Below are 17775 nucleotides of genomic sequence, written 5' to 3' on the forward strand. Positions count from 1 at the left end.
TTATCACTCTAGCATGTTACTGTTCTAATAGTTGAGTCAACAAAATAATACACTCTTTAAAAAATATTTTCGATAAATTATCCAAACATAGTACGTATTTTTATGAACTCTGAGGATTATTATAGCGATAAGAAATTGTTAAAACAATCACAATCAAGGTGTTTCGTCGGTGCTTCATTTTTTCTACACAGCACATTTTCTTCCGAAAAACGTATGGACCAAATTTATAGTTGTGTATGTAAATAAACGTATATTTTGCTTGTTTTACCTGAAGTTAGAGATTATGAACATGGCATTGGCGTAGATCACAAGTTCAGATTTCAAAGAACCGCCATTCCAGCTTGAAGATATTCCATCGATGCTAGATAGCGCGCGAGTGTTGCCGCCAAGTAATATCAAAGTGGGAACCAAGTGGGAACCTTACTCTTGGGCTCTGGCCCTCCGACCCTTATTTGATATCAGAAGCATTCTGGAGTCAAAACTTCAGTACTGACGGTACTAACGGTACCAACGCTCCTCGCGCGGCGGTGAATGAGGGGAAAGGGATAAAAAAATTGTAGGTAATACGCGTAGACTAGGTAATGTACCTGGTGAGTTGGCAAGATAATATCGTACAACTTGTTAATGACTATCCGTACAAATTGGCTAAAGTAAATACAGTTTATCTATTCGGTTTGGCTACAAAAAGTACTAGCATTGGTTTTCTTTCAGTGTATCGTCGCAGTAGTATTGGCTTATTTCAGTGTATCAAGAGTTGAGCTTCATGTCTTCAGCACGATATTGAAACTTTCAGATTACCTTACAACCATTACGACCGGCGAGGCGTGACTTGGTTGACCAGACGAACTGTGGACAAACTGTATTCGTTGACTAACGATAAAGATAACAACAGCTCTGGGCTAATATTTCCTGCGGCTGGGTGAGTCCCAGTGGGTCTGGGATCTATTACCCTGCACTTACCGACCCGCCTTTAAGATCCCAATGTAAAATACAGTCAGCATAGCAGGATTTGGCATTTCCCCTCACCCGGCTTCAGCTCTTAACAGAGAAATGAAACAGAATTTCGTTCTACTATTCAACGATTAAGATATTATAATCCGCAAAATGTTGCCCTTTATAGCTACCTTACCGTCAGAAGAAGCGGGGTTTTCAAAATAAAAGTTCAAAAGTTCCATACCAGCCACCATTCGATTCTAGTATATTTTTAGTTCCATAAACCTATTTCGTGTCAGAGGGCGTTACGAAATTGTGAATGCTAAGGAATCCGAAAAATGCAAACGTGGGCTCTAAGGTTTCTGTCTGTGGTTATACTAAAGGAGATTTGTGTGCCTTATATATAGCGATATTATAAACAGATTAGGCAAGATGTAGGGGTAGCATAAGTGGAAAGGTCGCGCGTATTGAACGGAGAGATAGTTGAGGGCGTGAGCTTTTATTCGTCCTTGTTTACCGATGCATTTACGCATGCGCTAGAAGCACAGGTGCCACTCACTTGCCTAAGCACTCCCGCTGATAAAGAAGATGCTCGATCGATAACGCGGTTTCTTGTGGCCCAGATCCACCCAGGCCCACTTGTTCGCAGAGAACTGGTCACAACATTTGCCACTGATTTATATACTATTTACAGGTCAGTGAAATTTGGCCACGGAGCCCATGGGGTAATCGTCATTAAGTTCTTCCGTCAAAAATCGACGCTTGAACAGACCAATTACCCATAATTCTCGAATCTTTATTGCATCGCAACGCTCCGAACGGCAATACCGTGACTATGTAATTCTTAAGGATAATTTCTGATACTTAACGTCGATTCCCGGCATTCCTTAAATTTCAGTATGCATTTCATGTATTGTCTTGTTTTCTCGGTATTGTTAACTAAAATTGGACAGGCGGAAGAATTCTGCGCGGCAAACAGCAAAGATGATTGTGAGGCAAGAAACGAATCTCTCGATAAATATTCAAAAGGTAACAGTCACAAGCGTGAAATATGATCAATTCAATAATTAGAAGCATCAAGTGAAAAAAAAATTCGTATTGGTCATACCACTCAAAATAAAATAATTATTTTCAACTATAACAATTTTAGAGTCAAACAGAAGGTACGAGAAGTATTTGAATGCGATCCGCAATGCAGAGAATCAAACTGCCTCCGGCGATGAATTTAGTCATCGAGGCTGTGCTTGTTATAAAAACGTTATCATACATGATTTAAAAGTTTTCAAGAAAACTGGAATCTCAGAAGAATCTATAACGTTAGCCAAATCCAGGCAAGTAAAATTTCAATACTTGTAATAGTTATATTACTATAATCCAAAGCACAATTCAATGGCTCATCGTGTTGTCCAGTGTTGAAAAAGAATCGATATGTTCCAGGACAGTAATTTGAATTATTATCATTATTATTATTAATGTTCTTGTTTCAGAGGGACGCTTTACCAAATAATCAATGGCAGGCTCTACAGAGAAAAAGATTGCATGTTTCCTTCAAGGTGTGCAGGGATTGAGCATTTTATTTTATCCATAATCTGGGATTTACCTGACATGGAATTAGTCATCAATACCAGAGATTACCCCCAATCTAGCAAACATTTTGGCGAACCGTTGCCTGTTTTCTCATTTAGCAAGGTGAAAATGCAAGTATAATAATGTCAAGCTCCAGTGACGCTCTACATTTTAAAAATCATTTCCAGCGCTTCTTGAATGACACTGAACAAGGCCAAAGAAATCAATACAGAATCTCATTTTCCAGACTCCTGATTACTTCGATATAACTTATCCAGCTTGGAGTTTCTGGGAAGGAGGTCCAGCGATTTCGCTCTATCCACGCGGTTTGGGACGTTGGGATCTGCACAGAATATCATTGGACAGAGCAAGTGAAAAAAAGCCATGGCATGACAAGCAGGACAAGGCCTTTTTCCGTGGCTCTCGAACCAGCTCTGAGAGAGATAATTTGGTTTTACTCAGCCGGAGGCAGCCAGACTTTGTCGATGCTCGCTATACCAAAAACCAGGCTTGGAAATCTGAAGCGGTAACGAGATCTGTTTTTGGTGCAATTTAAGCTTGAGTTAGCGTCAGTTTCTCCTTGACGATAGGCAGTTTCAGGTTTCTTTAGGATAATTGGACCATACTGTCAGAAACAAATATTAGTAAAGAGTAAAACCGTTTAAAAAATCTCCAGTGACATTATCTGTGCCAATAATGATGAAGATGAATGAAATAACATTCCTAATATAAATGAGATATTGACACTTTGAGAAAAGGTTTGACAGTAAGAACGTTCAAAATTATTAAATTTTTGTTTTTTCAATGCAATATTAATATTTTTGTTTTTACTTTGCTTACCTTAAAGATTTACACATATTGGTTGAAAACAAGGTTGAAAATAATTATCTCCAGAATGGTAAGGAATAGATTTGTTTAAGTATGATGCAACAAATATTCATTATCAATTAGATTTGCACGAATAACTATAATATTATGTAAGATTTCTTGAATGTTTTCCAAACAAGTTGCGCTGAACTGGCCAGTGATAAAAATGATCCGAAAACAGAATCAGATGAAAAATGCCAGAGGTCAATCATTTTGAACATTATAATCGTAAAAGTTTTCCCCAATTGTTGAAATCTTCATGTGGGGTTCGAATTTGCACCGATCCATTTTCATCATATGGTAGGAATGTTGTTTCATCTGCATTAACAATTATTCGCGCAAATAACATTGCTAGAGACTATTTAAACGGTTTATCTCTTTTTCTGACTTCTAATTCAGACAGTACAGTCCATTCATCGTTAATAACGGTATAAAACTTGATCATCTTATGGACTATTTCAGGACACCCTGCATATGCCCCCTGCTCAAGAAACACCTCTCGAGTCTCACTGTGATTTTAAATATCTCTTTAACTTCAGAGGTGTTGCTGCATCATTTAGGCACAAGCATCTGTTTTTATGCCGATCTCTAGTATTTCATGTTGGAGAGGAATGGACAGAGTTTTACTATACAGCCATGAAACCATGGCACCATTACATTCCTGTTCCGACAGATGCAAGCCAAGAAACTCTGCAGTAAGTGAAAAAATAAGTATAGTATTGTCTGATTCGTATTTGGCACACATTTATTTATTCTGGAATTTGAAAATCAACTATTATAAATATTCCCTGCAAAACTTACACTTCGTTCACTTGTATCCTCCAAGGAGAGATTTATTACTATTCGTTTTTATGATAAATTTTAAAGAGATTCGCCTTTTATCATTTTATATCGAGGAAAGAAATATTCCTGTTTAGTATAAGTAGTAAACCAAATGTGTACAACAATTCTGTTTTTAGGGAACTGATACTTTTTGCTAAGGAAAATGATGATATAGCCCACAAAATCGCAGATCAAGGTAGAAATTTCGTGTGGAATCATCTGAGAATGGAAGATGTCACATGTTTTTGGAAATCTTTGCTCAAGAGATATGTTAAGCTCTTGACTTACAAGCCTGTTTTGGATAAAAGACTGATAGAAATTGAGCAGAAGTAGTGTTATATACTATGAATTGTATACACAATAAACTACCTATTTTTATACTTGCGTTTTTTGTTTATTCTCATTCGTTTATAACTATAATCGTGATGAAGTGATAATATGAATAATTGATTTGAGGAAGGAAATAACAAGAGAAAACCGTTTATATTTCTTGCACGGAAACAATTAAAGAATTTATTAATAATAAATACTGGTTTAATATATATATATATATGTATATATATACACACATATATATATGTATATGCTATATAATATATAATGTAGTTCAAGATAAGACTCGTCGAGGCACCTGTAATAACAGCGTTGCCGTTACCAGTACATATAATTACATGATGAGTAAAATCTTGAACAATGAAGTACCTAATAGCGTTTACAATCATGTATAAGTACAATTAATTAAAAATTATATAATTCGATATATAAGAGGAATGGTAAATAATATTCTAGAGTCAAATAGAAGAATATTATAACGTAATACATTACAAATGATCAACAAGCAAGTGAAAAAAAACGAGCAGCGACTCGTCAAATTTTGCTGAAAGGCCTCTCCGAAGAAAACTATCTCTGGAAACTTTCATAAATTTCTACGAATTTATTCAATATGTGAATTTCCGACAATCTCCTAGTTTTCATGTAAAATATGTGACAAATACTAGTGATTGCTAAAAATTTTGATGAAATATTTCAATTCTCAAATGAACCATATTTATTATAAATGTTCCCAGTAAATTTTAAGAATAATCTCGTTAGGTTCTTTAATGTAATTATACAAGGATGTTTGGTTCATAATAATATAAACGCGACAGAGCTGCACAACGTGGTTCGATGTTGCCGTGTGTTGCTTGTAATAATCATTGCATCTTTTTTCTCATTGGTAAGTTTTCTAGTATATAATAATATTACATTATTTATATTTTATTTGGAGAGTCGCGGAGCAACGAGCTCAAGACTCGACTTAATCAGTGAAAAAATATACTCTAAAGGCACATGATACAAAGGCGTATAGATACACTATAATATAATATAATAATTACATCGAGATTGATCCTTGGATGAATATTTTCCACTGACTTTAAATTCTTTAAGTTGAGAACTCTATCGTGATTTATTAGCCCGAGGTTCATTCTCAACAATTCATAACACGTAAATAATAAGGTGTTTCGTTTGGAAGAAACATTTTTTTTTTGCTGGAACCTGAACAAATTTTTGTACATAAAAAAAAACATACTTGTGGCAGGATATCTCTCAAGATCAAATTTTAATTGGTTGCTCTTAGAATTCGACTTTTTCCGCATTTCAATTACAGGACGAGATGTCATTTTCCTGTTGAAATGCTACGACTTTTGCACATTTAATGATATAAACTCAATCCTGGGAATATTTTGTACAGAATTAAGCTCTCTAAAAAATTATAATGTGAATTTTTGGTTTAAACTCAATAGCTCTCAATAATAAAGAATTGGATTCTCTATAAAATGTCTCTATGATCACATCTATATCATGGAATGCAGTTGAGGTGTAAAAATATGAAGAAACTGACACCTACACGTGATTAAACGATAATGCGTGAAATAAAAGAACTGCAAAATCCGAGAGCGACCTTTTAATATTGGATTTGAAAGATATTCTTCAGCGCTAATCTTTTTTTCGCCTTAAGCAACAAAATTTTCAGCTGTACGTAAAAACGACAAAAAAATACAAAAAGACGAACTTTTGCCTCGAAACAAAATACCTTAGTAATTATCCCAATTAAAAATAGTTCATGATAAAATCTAACTACGTTGGTACAATCATAATTATTCATCTTCCAACGATTCATGTGTGTAACGATACAAATAATTCCACGTCGCGCATCCAAACACATGATATATGTACAATATAGGTAATTGTCATGTCGCAACGTTGCTCTAGCACCTTTGCGTGTGTATCTTGAATTGAGTGGATTGTGCGTAATACAGAAGGGATGGTTTTTCGACGACGGCGAAGAAGGCTTAAAAATATTTAACCGCAGTAATTCAAATAAGTCTGATAATAGTAATTTGCGTCCTTTCAAGTCTGTATCAACAAAACAAAAAGTAAAACATTCAAGTATGGAACTAATCGAAATGCATCGTTATACGTACATTTCCCCTTCAACGCTGACCATTATTTCCAAATCTGATCATCAATAATACCCTTGATTATTTTTTTACCATAACTTTGGCAAGATAATTTGTTTTCCAGAACTTTATAGTATATTATGTAAAGAAGTTGAAACCATTCCATTATTCTCTCCAATTATAAATCAGCTCGAAATCTCTGGTTATATACCATATGATATGAAAATAGTAACGATAATGATCCTGATGATAATAATAATAATAAAAATCGTCACAACAGTGTAACGCAGTAGAAACCCTGAATTTCGGTAGATTGAATCAAACAAAGTTTATAACACTACCTATGGAAAAATCTATATACGATTCCATCATTGAGAGAAGATGTTTGTACTGTTACTGTTGTTATTTTTATTATCATTATTATTGTTTTAGTTGGTGTTGTTATTACTATGTCACTGATATTAAAATGATTGACGTTCTTTTATATTATTATGAATGTGGTAAAAACAGGGTTTAATAATATTAAATATACTATACGTCGGTATAATCTCATTCATTGAATAATCATCTATCACTATAATATAGGTAATGATAATTGATATCCTATCTCGTATCCTATATTCATTTGATAATTGTTATATAATTATAGTTCTATGACATGACATTGTAATATGTTACATAAAAATATCACTGACTGAGCAATATGTACATAGCTTATGTAGTTTGAATTGTATAATACAGAAACTGAAATTTCATGCTCGAACCGCAAAGTTAGTAGTTCATTGTAGTATAATGTTTTTGTTATTATTTTTACCACCGCGAGATTCGTCTACTAGTACATATAATTTGAATAGTTTATAACCAATTTTTTTCGACTCACACAGCTTCTTGGCAGTATTGAACAGAGCAAAGTTCGTTACTGTAATGTGCTAATCGACTGGAAACAGAAGCTAATTACTTCATCACAATGAGTATAATTGTTTGTTTTCTGGAATTTGATGATTCTTTGAAATAAGATGAAATTGTTGTGCGATTCAAGGATAGAAGATTTATCTAACGTTTGATTTTCGATTTCGATCGAGCCTGCCAAAAATTATTTTTCAAAACATTCGCAAATGTCTTCAAATTTACTCAAAATGTGAATTTCCAACAGTTTCCCAGTTTTTCTGATAAATTTTTGGACAAATCCTGATAATTCCTAGGAATTTTGTAGAAGTATATCAATTTTTGTAGGAAAAAAAAATAACTTCACCAGATTTACGAGAAAACGCTGATATTTTCTGAAAACTTACGAAAGTTTTCTTTATTACAGGTATGTCCAGATTTTTTCAGTTAGAATTCATTCTTCCTGAGAACTGTCCGAAATCATGGTATATTTTTGAGGAACGTCTGAACTTGTTTACGATTAATTTCTAAGAATCTTTGCACCAATATCGATTTTCGGTTTTTTATATTTACCTTGCGGTTCCTGCAACCTGCGTTTCTGGGTTACAATGGTATCGACGTCGATATACCGCGCATTTTGAATTTGAAATTCGAAATTCAAACTGTCTTGGTCCCGTCAACGGTCGTTATTGGGATGTTGGCTAGACATCTCACTTTGTCACACATCTCTAGTCCAAGTTGAGATCGTAAGTTATTTCGATTCTTCTTCACTCCGCACAACGTTATACGAAGAACGAATTCTACCACGCTGGAAGCTATGAACCGGTCAAAAACTTTGCGATGAGAACTACTGCGAGCGCGGTTGCTCCCCGCCATGTTGGATTTCCGTTTACAAGATGGCCGCCCCCCGGAGCCGACGAACTCGCCGAGTCCTGATTCGATGACGTCGCTAGTTCCTCGTCGGTTCCTCCTGAGAATATTACCAACATTGTTCGAGTTTGTTCGATTGGCGGAAAATTGACGCGAAACACTGCATTCTCGCCGGAGTTTTACGGCGAAGAGAGGCGACACGTGTGGCGGTTGTGGCACGTGGTAAGAGTTTTTTTTTTTAGTTCCGTTTATGTTTGCGAATGAGTTTGAATTTGTGTTGCCGTTTTTCACGTCTTATCCTTCCGTTTGTGACTTCTGGGGTCCTCTAGATCTTTCCCTTTGACGTTAGGCAACACACACGGGGCAGGCGAGTGTTGTTTGGAACTTATTTGGCTGATTAATCACATTGCGGTAACTAGTTGCCGCGTCGTGATTTGGTTTTTCATTTTCTTTCGAATCCGTAAAACCCGAATCGAAAGTTTGGCTCCTCTGGAAATACCAGGTGAAACATCTCGTTAATTCATTGACCACTCGTCCTTGTTAGTAACTCGCGGAAAATTAGGGGAATACATTGCATCTCTTTGTTAACAAGCATCAGAACGGTTCAACATAACCTTAAAACCCTAACCTTGAGTCGTTTCGCTGTTACATTCTTAATGTTACATTCACGGTGGCGACTTTTACCGTCAATTGAACTCACATACCATTGCCTGGAAACAAACTCCTTCATGTTCGTCTCCGTCGGTAAAAAGTCATTGGAGCGCTTTTCGATCGGTATTGTACCTAATTTTGTATGTAACTGATTTCGTCAGTATTTCAGTTCAAACGCAAATCGGGTTCGATTCTAAGCTGTAAATTTCTTGTAGTCGTTCTGCACACGTGAAATTAGAATTCAACGGTTGTTTTTCCTATTTAACTAAATTCTCACAATCTTATGTATAGGAATTTTGACGTATGGAGATTTCAAGTTTCCTAGTCTTGAATAGTAACAGAAAAGATCTCGATAAGCTAGTGAACCTATTGTAAGATATTTGATTCTCGGACTCATGCAGCATCTTTGAATTTTTACAAACTTAAACTTGTTTAAACTAAAAAAAAATCGAAATTAAGTTCTCTGTTTCTCCTTTTTCAAGTTTCTACTAAAGCAATATTTTCTTTCGTTCAAGCTTACTTCATGTTTTTCAATTAAAAAAATTTGTACAATCTTTAAATTTTCGTCCGTATTCGATTTCTGATTGCTGAAGTGTTATGTGAAAAAACTGGTATTACGGTGAAATCGTTTTAAAATACGCTCCTATAAAGGTTGAATAATTTTCTTTATATGGGAGTTCAGTTTTCGAAATTGGTCAATATTCACACTATTACAAGGCCAAGCTAATTATTTGCACCAAGGCATGTATTCTGGCAGAGAAGCTTTACATGATACGTATTTTTTTTATCATTATTGTTATCATTATCATCATTAATCTGTTTACGGGGAATTTTTTTGACTTTTGTCATCACTTTAGAAGTCAACAATTACGAGGAATTGGGTTTGCCGCAACATGTTTAGTTTACCCTAAACGTTCATTCAGTTTGTGAATTAAAATCTTTTTAAATCGTTACACTATTATATGATGTTGCAAAATGTAGGTACCGATAGATTTGAAGTCAGAGGTGTTTGAGACTGTTTTTTTGTTTTTTTTGCACATAATTCTCTCAACGTCACTATCCAGTATTTCTAACCTAATCTTGCGCTAATATTTTAAGCCACTAAACAATGACGTTAGAAAAATAGTGCGCTTCAAAATGTGTTTCAACTCTTGCGACTGAAGCTATTATTGAACATGTAAAATATGGTTTTCGTTGCTTGAATTGATCTTAAGAAATGAGAGTTGAAAAATAAGAGATCGATCGTTGTTTTCCTTTGGCAAACCCAATTTTTCGGATGCAACTGCAAATCGTAAATCGTTGGCCAATGGATCAGCGAGTAGACGGCAAAAAAAAAAAAAAACCGCCCCCGTTTGAAGCAAACTCCGTGGATTGCAATTTGTAGTAATATAGAGATAGTCATGTAGACAGATAGATAATAGATAGATGAAGGTGAAAATTATAATCGATGTAACGAATATAATGTCAAACGTATATAAAAGATAGAATACTGAAGTTGCATTACGTGCCAAAAGTGATAAAGAGAATACAAGATAATGATACAGACTACATCGTGCAGGGAGTAACTTAAATTTAAAATATATAATGATAACAAGATGATATCAAAGTAGTAAAGGCTAAATAATAATTGAACGTGCGTTAATTGTTGCTAACAAAGAGATTCCGGTGGATTTTTAGAGAGCGCTAATCAATACGGGGATCAGGAATTACGAGAGCGTTTTTACGGGATTTACTGGTTAGCAGGATTACAGACACAAAATACTCATTCGATTAGATCAGAGTTCCAAACAACGCAGCAACCGCCAATTGCAATTTGCCAAGTCTCTCTTACCATGCACCACATTTTCCGCTGATTTTAAAAAAATTATTATTAGTATCTTCATCGGCAGGTATATAACATTATATAATAAACGGCTGCAGTGTCAATTCCATACCAAATTACATATTATTGTGAAATGCATTTTCGTGCGATGCTTCGCAGTATAATAGCAATAATAATACGTTCAAAACCGCTATCATATTGAAGAGTGATAGAGATAGATAGAAAATTGAAGGTCTATGTGAAATACAGAAAGAGATATAATCATGCAGGTAAATTACTGGTGGGAAGCGGAATCTACTTTTCCTACACCATTTTTTTCATTCCTTTAGCAACGAAATATTGAAACAGATAAATAAAAAAACTAAGTAATAAAAATTTGAAAATCAATAACAAAAGACAATAGAGAAAAAACTAGAATTTTGTACGATGATAAAGCTTGATATCGCAAGCATATACTGCACAAATTTGAAATTTGAAATAAAAAAAGATACGACTTATTTTTTTTAAGGTACTTAAAAATTATGTAAAACATTTCGATTGTATTAAAAAAATTGACTCTGGATCAACTCTGGATTTGGCGACGGCGACGGTGACGTCTTGGTGACACATTATTATAACATTACTATATGTATAATAGTAATAATTGCCTCATTGTTTTGTAAAGTATATAAAAAACAGATCACATTTAACAGAGTTACGTTTAATAATTATTTTTTTAAATATCTCTCTCTGCTGTTGTTTTTAAAAAAATTTGTTTAATGATCGCGTGGCGTCCACAGCGCCTGGCTAAAATACTTTTGGGCTAGATGAGAAACAGTATAGATCTATTCTAACTAAATACGAAGGGGGCCGGGGGATAATTTAAAGTACTTAACGACTGCAGAATAACCCTAATGGTAAGTGAATACTGTGACCATGATAAAAAAAAAAATTCTTCTACTCTTCAATTTGTAGAAGTAAAAATTTTAATACAAAAAGAAAAAAAAAACCTTATATGTTACTAACGAAACTCCACACGAAAATGATTGTATCAATAATTTCGGTTTTGAATTGACACAAATAGATGAAAAAAAAAAAAAATACAGAAGACAAAAGGAAATAAGATAATACAAAAATTGATCGTTTAATTCATTAGTATGAGTTTTTAGTTGGTTATTATCGTCGCTCTGGGATAACGATGCTGATTAAGACGATGATTATTATTTGTTTTCTAATGCGTTAAAATCTTGTGAAGCAATATTCATAACATCTTTTTATAAAGCGTCAAATTTACCATCACCATTGATTATTTTCTTTTTTTTTGTCACTTTTTTTTTTATACGTTGTAAAATTTTGCGCAGCGAAACAAACGTATCCACTTTGCTTTTGTCTTTGATTTTGGCATGATGACTTTGTTTTGCTCATTTTATACTATTTTATGGGATATGTTAACGTGCATGCGTTCATTTCGCTGCTGCATCTAGCCCTAGTATTTGCCAGGTGTATGAAACACCATCGTTAATCGACTGTAGAACGAAAAATACACTTATGAGAATCAAGGAGGTTGGTTAGTTGAAAATCAACAATTTCTTTCATCTTCTTTCACTGGATATTCGCACATTGAATATTTAGATAATTCATATTCACTTTTCTCATCAGATGATTTACCCAAAAATGGAAGAAAAAAGATATACATGGAGTTTTAAACGAGAACTGAGATAACAATTTTATATTTTAAAGTTGTAAAAATCTAGTATATTCGGTTTCACTCTGTAATTCCATTAAGACATTTTTTGTGGTTACTTTGGTGTTTTAAAAAAACACCAAAAACATTTAAATTTTCAAATTGACTTCGATGTCCACATTGGTAAAAGAATGGAATACTGAAATTACTATACGATGAGACAAAAAAAAAAAAATCTTCAAATCTTTCGGTTGAAAAATTATAGAAAGAGGTGCATTGTTTTAAAAGTAAAACAAATTTTTCAAAAACTGCCCGTCTCTTGCAATTATTCATCTTCCAAACTAAATATCTTTACAATAGACTAGAAAAATATATTGAACAATCTCTCGTTTGGGATTTTCGAATCGCCTTTTTCCCGACGCTCAAGCTTGGAGTCCACCTAATTAATTTGATAAATACTCAATGCGCCACTATCTCGTGACCAAAGCGGGTAAAAAATTATTGTTTTTCATATCACCGATCTTTTTGAATGAAACGTCAATTGCTCAGAAAGGCGAATAAACGAAATTCTGGGTGGTTGGCGATAGTGGTTTTTTTCCTTTCGATTCTTTACCGTCATGAAAATCTTAACAAATCATTTCGGTATTTTTTTCGACTCAGACAAAGTACCTGCGTCTAAAATGATGTCACCGACGTCTCCGTGGACGTCCTCATCGCCGAGAAGGTCGCCACCGACCTCCTCCAGGTTGCCATTGGTTAATACGGAAGGGGTTTCCCCTAACCACTGCACATTACCTAGCGTCCCTTTGCTCGCCGACCGGCACCCGAACCACCAATATCCGTTCGCCCGCGGGAAAGCCGGATCCGCCTGATCCACCTGGAAAACAAAAGAAGTCGAACAAATCCGAAGAATTCTTCAACAGTTTCGGCGGCATGCAGAAATTCCAAAATTGTAGTTTTTTTTTTTTTTTTTTTTCGACGAACACTGGTGCCTCTAGGTTTTGCAAATGGCGTATTAAGATTTTGATGCAATCCCAGGTACCAACTTTTGTGATCCCGTTTGCTATTTGCAACAGACATATCTTTGCTTAGCTATTTCGAATTTTGTTAATCTAACCTCAAATTCGTCATCAGCGAATCGAATAATCTTTAGTCGTCAAATTTCATAGAAATTGCCGAACCTTATTCCGAAACAAATGATGTGCCCGATACAGCATCAACTTCCACTAAATTACAAAGATTTTTCCGCCAAAGAGGTTAAGAACGCTTTTAGATCATATAGACTAATCGCCAGATTAGCCGTGAGGTGAAAATTCAGCGTCAACGCTGCCTGGTGAATTTCTTGTATTTTTAGAACCGCAATTAAGGCTTACCGAGAATGTCCGATCGTTGAATCGGTAGTAAGCGCCACCTTTGAAAAAGTATGTATAGCCGTGATATGCAAGAGCGGCATCTATATTGTCCGGAAGACCTTCCCAGTTCGAAATCAATTTCGGATACGTGCTCTTCACCGGAGGTTTTTGGGCCGGGTCGAATCTCCAGAATTTCGTACCCTTGTAGAAGTAAATCTTTCCATTTCCGGTCCAAACTGTAGCCGCGTCAATGTTATCCGGAATTCCGGTAAAGCCTTCGCTTATTTCTTTCGGGTAAGCTCCGTCCATTCGCCTCCCCACGTACCTCCAATACTTGGAGCCCTGATGGAAGATTGAATCGTTTCACTTTCATCAAATTTTTTACGCTTTGCGTAATGTCTGAGCCACTCCGAAAGTCATTTGTATTCTGTTGTATTACCATTTGTAATGATCAAGTTATCGAACAAATTTCATGAACAGAATTACTTGTACACGTGCGGAAATTTATTCTGTGACAGATAATTCTCCATTGCCAACTTAACTGGCTAGGGAGAAAAATTAGCTGTCGCAAAATCAATTTCCGCATGTGTACGAACCTAAATGAGAATTTGTTAATCTTTTGGTGTGCTACAGTCGGGACAACTCAACTTTTTTTTTATCGAAGAAAAACATTTTCGAACTTGCGTATTAAAAAAACGTACTTAGACATTTTTCTTGCTGATTAGGCCAATGATTAGGTGTGAAACATTATACGCATAAGAATTATTCTTCAAATTTGATATTCCCTGAAGTGTACATTTTTTTTTGTCGTGATCGATCTCGTGTCTCACCTTGAAGAAGTATGTCTTGCCATTTTTGTACGTAAAGGCAGCGTCAATGTTGCCCGGAAGACCCCGCCAGGTTGTGCTGATGAGTTTTGGATACCCAGCTGCGATTCCGTCGCTCGTCAGCTTCCAGTAATGCTCACCTGTTTACAAAAATCGGTCATTAGAACTCGTCACAAGCGTTTGTTTGATCGGAACTTATTGTTAGCAAAACGACGGATGCTTCTCACCTTTGAACGCGTAAGTGTGGCCTTCTGCGGAATTGAACATCGTATCGATCTGGGGATCCGTGCATAGTTGAGGGTCTTCTTCTCCCGGTGGAGCAATCGTCGTGTGGTGATGCTTTGTCCCGCTTCCCGAGTCCTCAGTTTTCGTTCCGTAGAGAGCCTAAAGTAGGTTACAGAAGAAAACTGTGTCAAATCAATGCTGATAAATATCCGCTGCTGTGAGTCAAAGAGACAATCGGGAATCCAACTCGATTCCAATCAACCGCTACAACAAATTACCGTATACAAATTTTAAAAGACTTGAGCCGATTTCAAGCGACTTTACGAAGTCAAAAGAGTTCAACTGAATTCAAAGACGTCCAGTGACTTCATGATGTTGAAAAACTTGTAGAATTCTTTTGATTCACCTGTATGCCTTGGATGTCATCGCTGTCGAGCATGAAGTGAGGGTCGTATCCTCTGTAGAAGGGTGCCATGAGGGCTGACTTGATGTCACTGTGGCTGAGGCCTAAGGAATGGCCGAATTCGTGGGCCGCAACTTGGAAGAGGTTTGTCCCGCGGTAGCTGTCAATGCTCCAGTGTTCGGAGTCGTCGAAGTGAGCGTCTCCTCCGTAAACCGGGAAGTAGGCGTGGGCCAGGGTGCCTCCAGGACCATCGAAAGGATCTCCGTCACCGTGCTCTCCACGCTCAAACCTGATCTCGATGTGCACCTGCCGGAATATTGTCACACAGTTAATTGCACCATTCGCGGTTGTCCGGCCTCAGTTTCTTTGAAGAATCGTTTTTTGGACTCGTCCGAACAAAGTTCCAACGCACACAGTTCAATTAGTCGAGTATCGGCGTTCACCTGACTTGGAAAAACTTCGTGAAGTTGAAAAACTTAATTTGAGTTAAAGTGACTAAGAGTGACTTTACGTAACTTGGTGAATTGAAATGACCTGAATAGTTTTCTCCAATGGTTTAAAAGTTTTGAATTGAGTATTCAAATGACTTTAAGTAACTTCAGGTAACTTTATGATGCCAAAATATTTCATTCCAATTCAAATAACTTTGTCAATTCGGAAGAGTTGAAATGGCTTCAGGAGGTCGAAAAATTAACGATTTTAGAATCTCTTACCTGTCCGCTTTTCGGCACGAATGTCAAGTCTGTGTATTCGGACCACACAGAAAATGCCTTAGCGATTTCTTTGTCCACGGCCGTTCTGTCAAGGAGTCTAGGGTACTTGCTGATCTTGTATGACAGTCGCTTAACCTTCCATCTGGACCCTGAAGATCGCAGTAATCCTCATTAATACATGCGTAAGACATTAGTTTCAACTGCAAATATTTGAACTGAACTTTTCGGTCTGTTTCAGGGTCTGAGAAATTTCTCATAATGCCGGTTTACCACGACGAAGTTGAGATCGAGGACTTTGAGTACGACGAGGACGAGGAAATGTACTACTATCCTTGCCCGTGTGGAGACCAATTTCAAATATCCAAAGCGGACCTTGTCAATGGCGAGGAAGATGCCACGTGTCCGTCCTGCTCGCTCGTCATCAAAGTCATTTACGATAAAGAGAAGTTCGTTACTGCCCAGGAAGAGATTTCCGAAAAAGACTCGGAAAAGACTGAAGTGCGACTGCAGAAGGCCTAAGAGCTTCGCGATCGCTTTTAACGTCAATTAATGCTTTCGAGTATTTCCGTTGTATTATAACGATATCCGACGAGTCAGAAAAATTCCAAACCTTGTCGTAGATCAGATAATTTATTTTACCATTGATCTTTTTTCCGAGTATTCATACGACTATTATCCGACCGAGTGATTACTTAGAAAAGAAATGAGCTAGATAAGTGTATGACTGATTACCGTTGTCTTAGCAATTCGATGCGCTGGTCGTGTTCTTATATGCTCTTACAATGTACACATAGTAAATTTTGAATGCATACATTTCTATATCATTGAATTATTCAGCAGTATGTACATATATATATTATTTTTAAAAAGTAAAATAAGTGTAAAAATAGCATAAACAGAAGAAATAAATGTCAGATTGACGAATGGAAGAAGAAAGTGAAATAAAATAACAGGTTTGTTTCTCACAAAAACACGATGTTCAAGTTATTTCACACCTCGGAAAAATTCCAACCGATCAACGCTCGGTGTGAAAACAAGAGAGAAAAAGTGAAAACGAAGAAGGAGAAAAAGAAGAACGCTCATCACGCGATAAATTCGAAGAGATAAAATCGCGTACGCGTAGAATTCAATTTAAAACACAGTGGTCAACGTCCTGCACCGTCCGACAGAGTCAAGGCCGCTGTTTCACAGCTTGACTCCACGGCCCGAGTCACATTCAGTAGAAACAATCGCACAGTTTCGCAGTCGGTGTGAAATCGTTGCAATTTTTTGGCTGTCGCTTAGAACAGAATACACTGTTTCATTTCTCCGTTTATTACACCTCTTATCCAACAATATTTTCACCAAGATTTCATACCGCAGATTGCGTTACAGTTACCCTGCATAAAAAGTTTATTAATTTACGTAACTTTCCAGGCACTATTGATAATTATTACCGCTGATTTAACTATTGCGTACTTATGTAACCGAGCTACGTGGCCGGGCAGAAAAACTGTGGAGGGATCCCAGGAATACCGGCCACTTTCAGCTTGTTGCAATTTTCAGTCGTCACGGTTATCGATGCCAAACATAACTTTCGGCAGGTTTACCACAGTTCTCGAGGCTCCTAGATTTCGTTCTATCGGTTTCTCAGGATTTTTTGTCATTAAATGGACACTTGGAATCTGATCCCGCCGTATTGCACACGTCGCAAACAAATTTACCCAAAAAATGCAATATGGCGTCGCTGTGAGCA

General features: G+C 36.3%; 3 protein-coding genes across 7 annotated transcripts in view; 2 read left to right on the top strand and 1 right to left on the bottom strand.

Moving 5' to 3' along the window:
• The first annotated feature begins 1506 nt into the window (after nucleotides 1–1506).
• LOC124210990 (O-glucosyltransferase rumi homolog) lies at nucleotides 1507–5736 on the top strand. The gene is made up of 6 exons (XM_046609555.2): nucleotides 1507–1962; nucleotides 2084–2264; nucleotides 2421–2622; nucleotides 2747–3025; nucleotides 3829–4061; nucleotides 4326–5736. The coding sequence occupies exons 1-6, from the start codon at nucleotides 1833–1835 to the stop codon at nucleotides 4519–4521; spliced, it is 1221 nt and encodes a 406-aa protein (XP_046465511.1). The 5' UTR covers nucleotides 1507–1832; the 3' UTR covers nucleotides 4522–5736.
• The window catches only part of LOC124210989 (Matrix metalloproteinase 1), a 30110-nt gene continuing 16686 nt past the window's right edge, over nucleotides 4352–17775 (bottom strand). The window contains exons 4-10 of one of the 4 annotated variants that reach the window (XM_046609553.2): nucleotides 16041–16189; nucleotides 15331–15633; nucleotides 14927–15083; nucleotides 14703–14839; nucleotides 13894–14214; nucleotides 13316–13397; nucleotides 4352–8484 (exon numbers count right to left, since the gene is read on the bottom strand). In XM_046609553.2, coding sequence (XP_046465509.1) covers nucleotides 8330–8484; nucleotides 13316–13397; nucleotides 13894–14214; nucleotides 14703–14839; nucleotides 14927–15083; nucleotides 15331–15633; nucleotides 16041–16189 — 1304 coding nt within the window. In that variant the 3' untranslated portion in view covers nucleotides 4352–8329. Of the gene's footprint in view, nucleotides 8485–8600; nucleotides 8874–13189; nucleotides 13398–13893; nucleotides 14215–14702; nucleotides 14840–14926; nucleotides 15084–15330; nucleotides 15634–16040; nucleotides 16190–17775 lie in introns of those variants that run through there. The other 3 variants (XM_046609551.2, XM_046609554.2, XM_046609552.2) reach the window with 3 other exon arrangements.
• Dph3 (Diphthamide biosynthesis 3) lies at nucleotides 8467–17101 on the top strand. Of its 2 annotated transcripts, none has more exons than XM_046609556.2 (2): nucleotides 8467–8606; nucleotides 16279–17101. In XM_046609556.2, the coding sequence occupies exon 2, from the start codon at nucleotides 16299–16301 to the stop codon at nucleotides 16557–16559; it is 261 nt and encodes an 86-aa protein (XP_046465512.1). In that variant the 5' UTR covers nucleotides 8467–8606; nucleotides 16279–16298; the 3' UTR covers nucleotides 16560–17101. The 2 variants fall into 2 exon arrangements, with proteins under 2 accessions (XP_046465512.1, XP_068989320.1); XM_069133219.1 differs by lacking the exon at nucleotides 8467–8606 and adding an exon at nucleotides 15914–15929.

The sequence above is a fragment of the Neodiprion pinetum genome, chromosome 2 (genome assembly GCF_021155775.2).
Source record: "Neodiprion pinetum isolate iyNeoPine1 chromosome 2, iyNeoPine1.2, whole genome shotgun sequence".
Classification (NCBI taxonomy): domain Eukaryota; kingdom Metazoa; phylum Arthropoda; class Insecta; order Hymenoptera; family Diprionidae; genus Neodiprion; species Neodiprion pinetum.

Coding starts and splice junctions, on each gene's coding strand:
- LOC124210990 (XM_046609555.2), top strand. CDS start 1,833: ATGCATTTCATGTATTGTCTTGTTTTCTCGGTATTGTTAACTAAAATT. Junction 2,265..2,420: donor ATAACGTTAGCCAAATCCAG/GCAAGTAAAATT, acceptor TTCTTGTTTCAG/AGGGACGCTTTACCAAATAA. Junction 2,623..2,746: donor CTGTTTTCTCATTTAGCAAG/GTGAAAATGCAA, acceptor CTCATTTTCCAG/ACTCCTGATTACTTCGATAT.
- Dph3 (XM_046609556.2), top strand. CDS start 16,299: ATGCCGGTTTACCACGACGAAGTTGAGATCGAGGACTTTGAGTACGAC.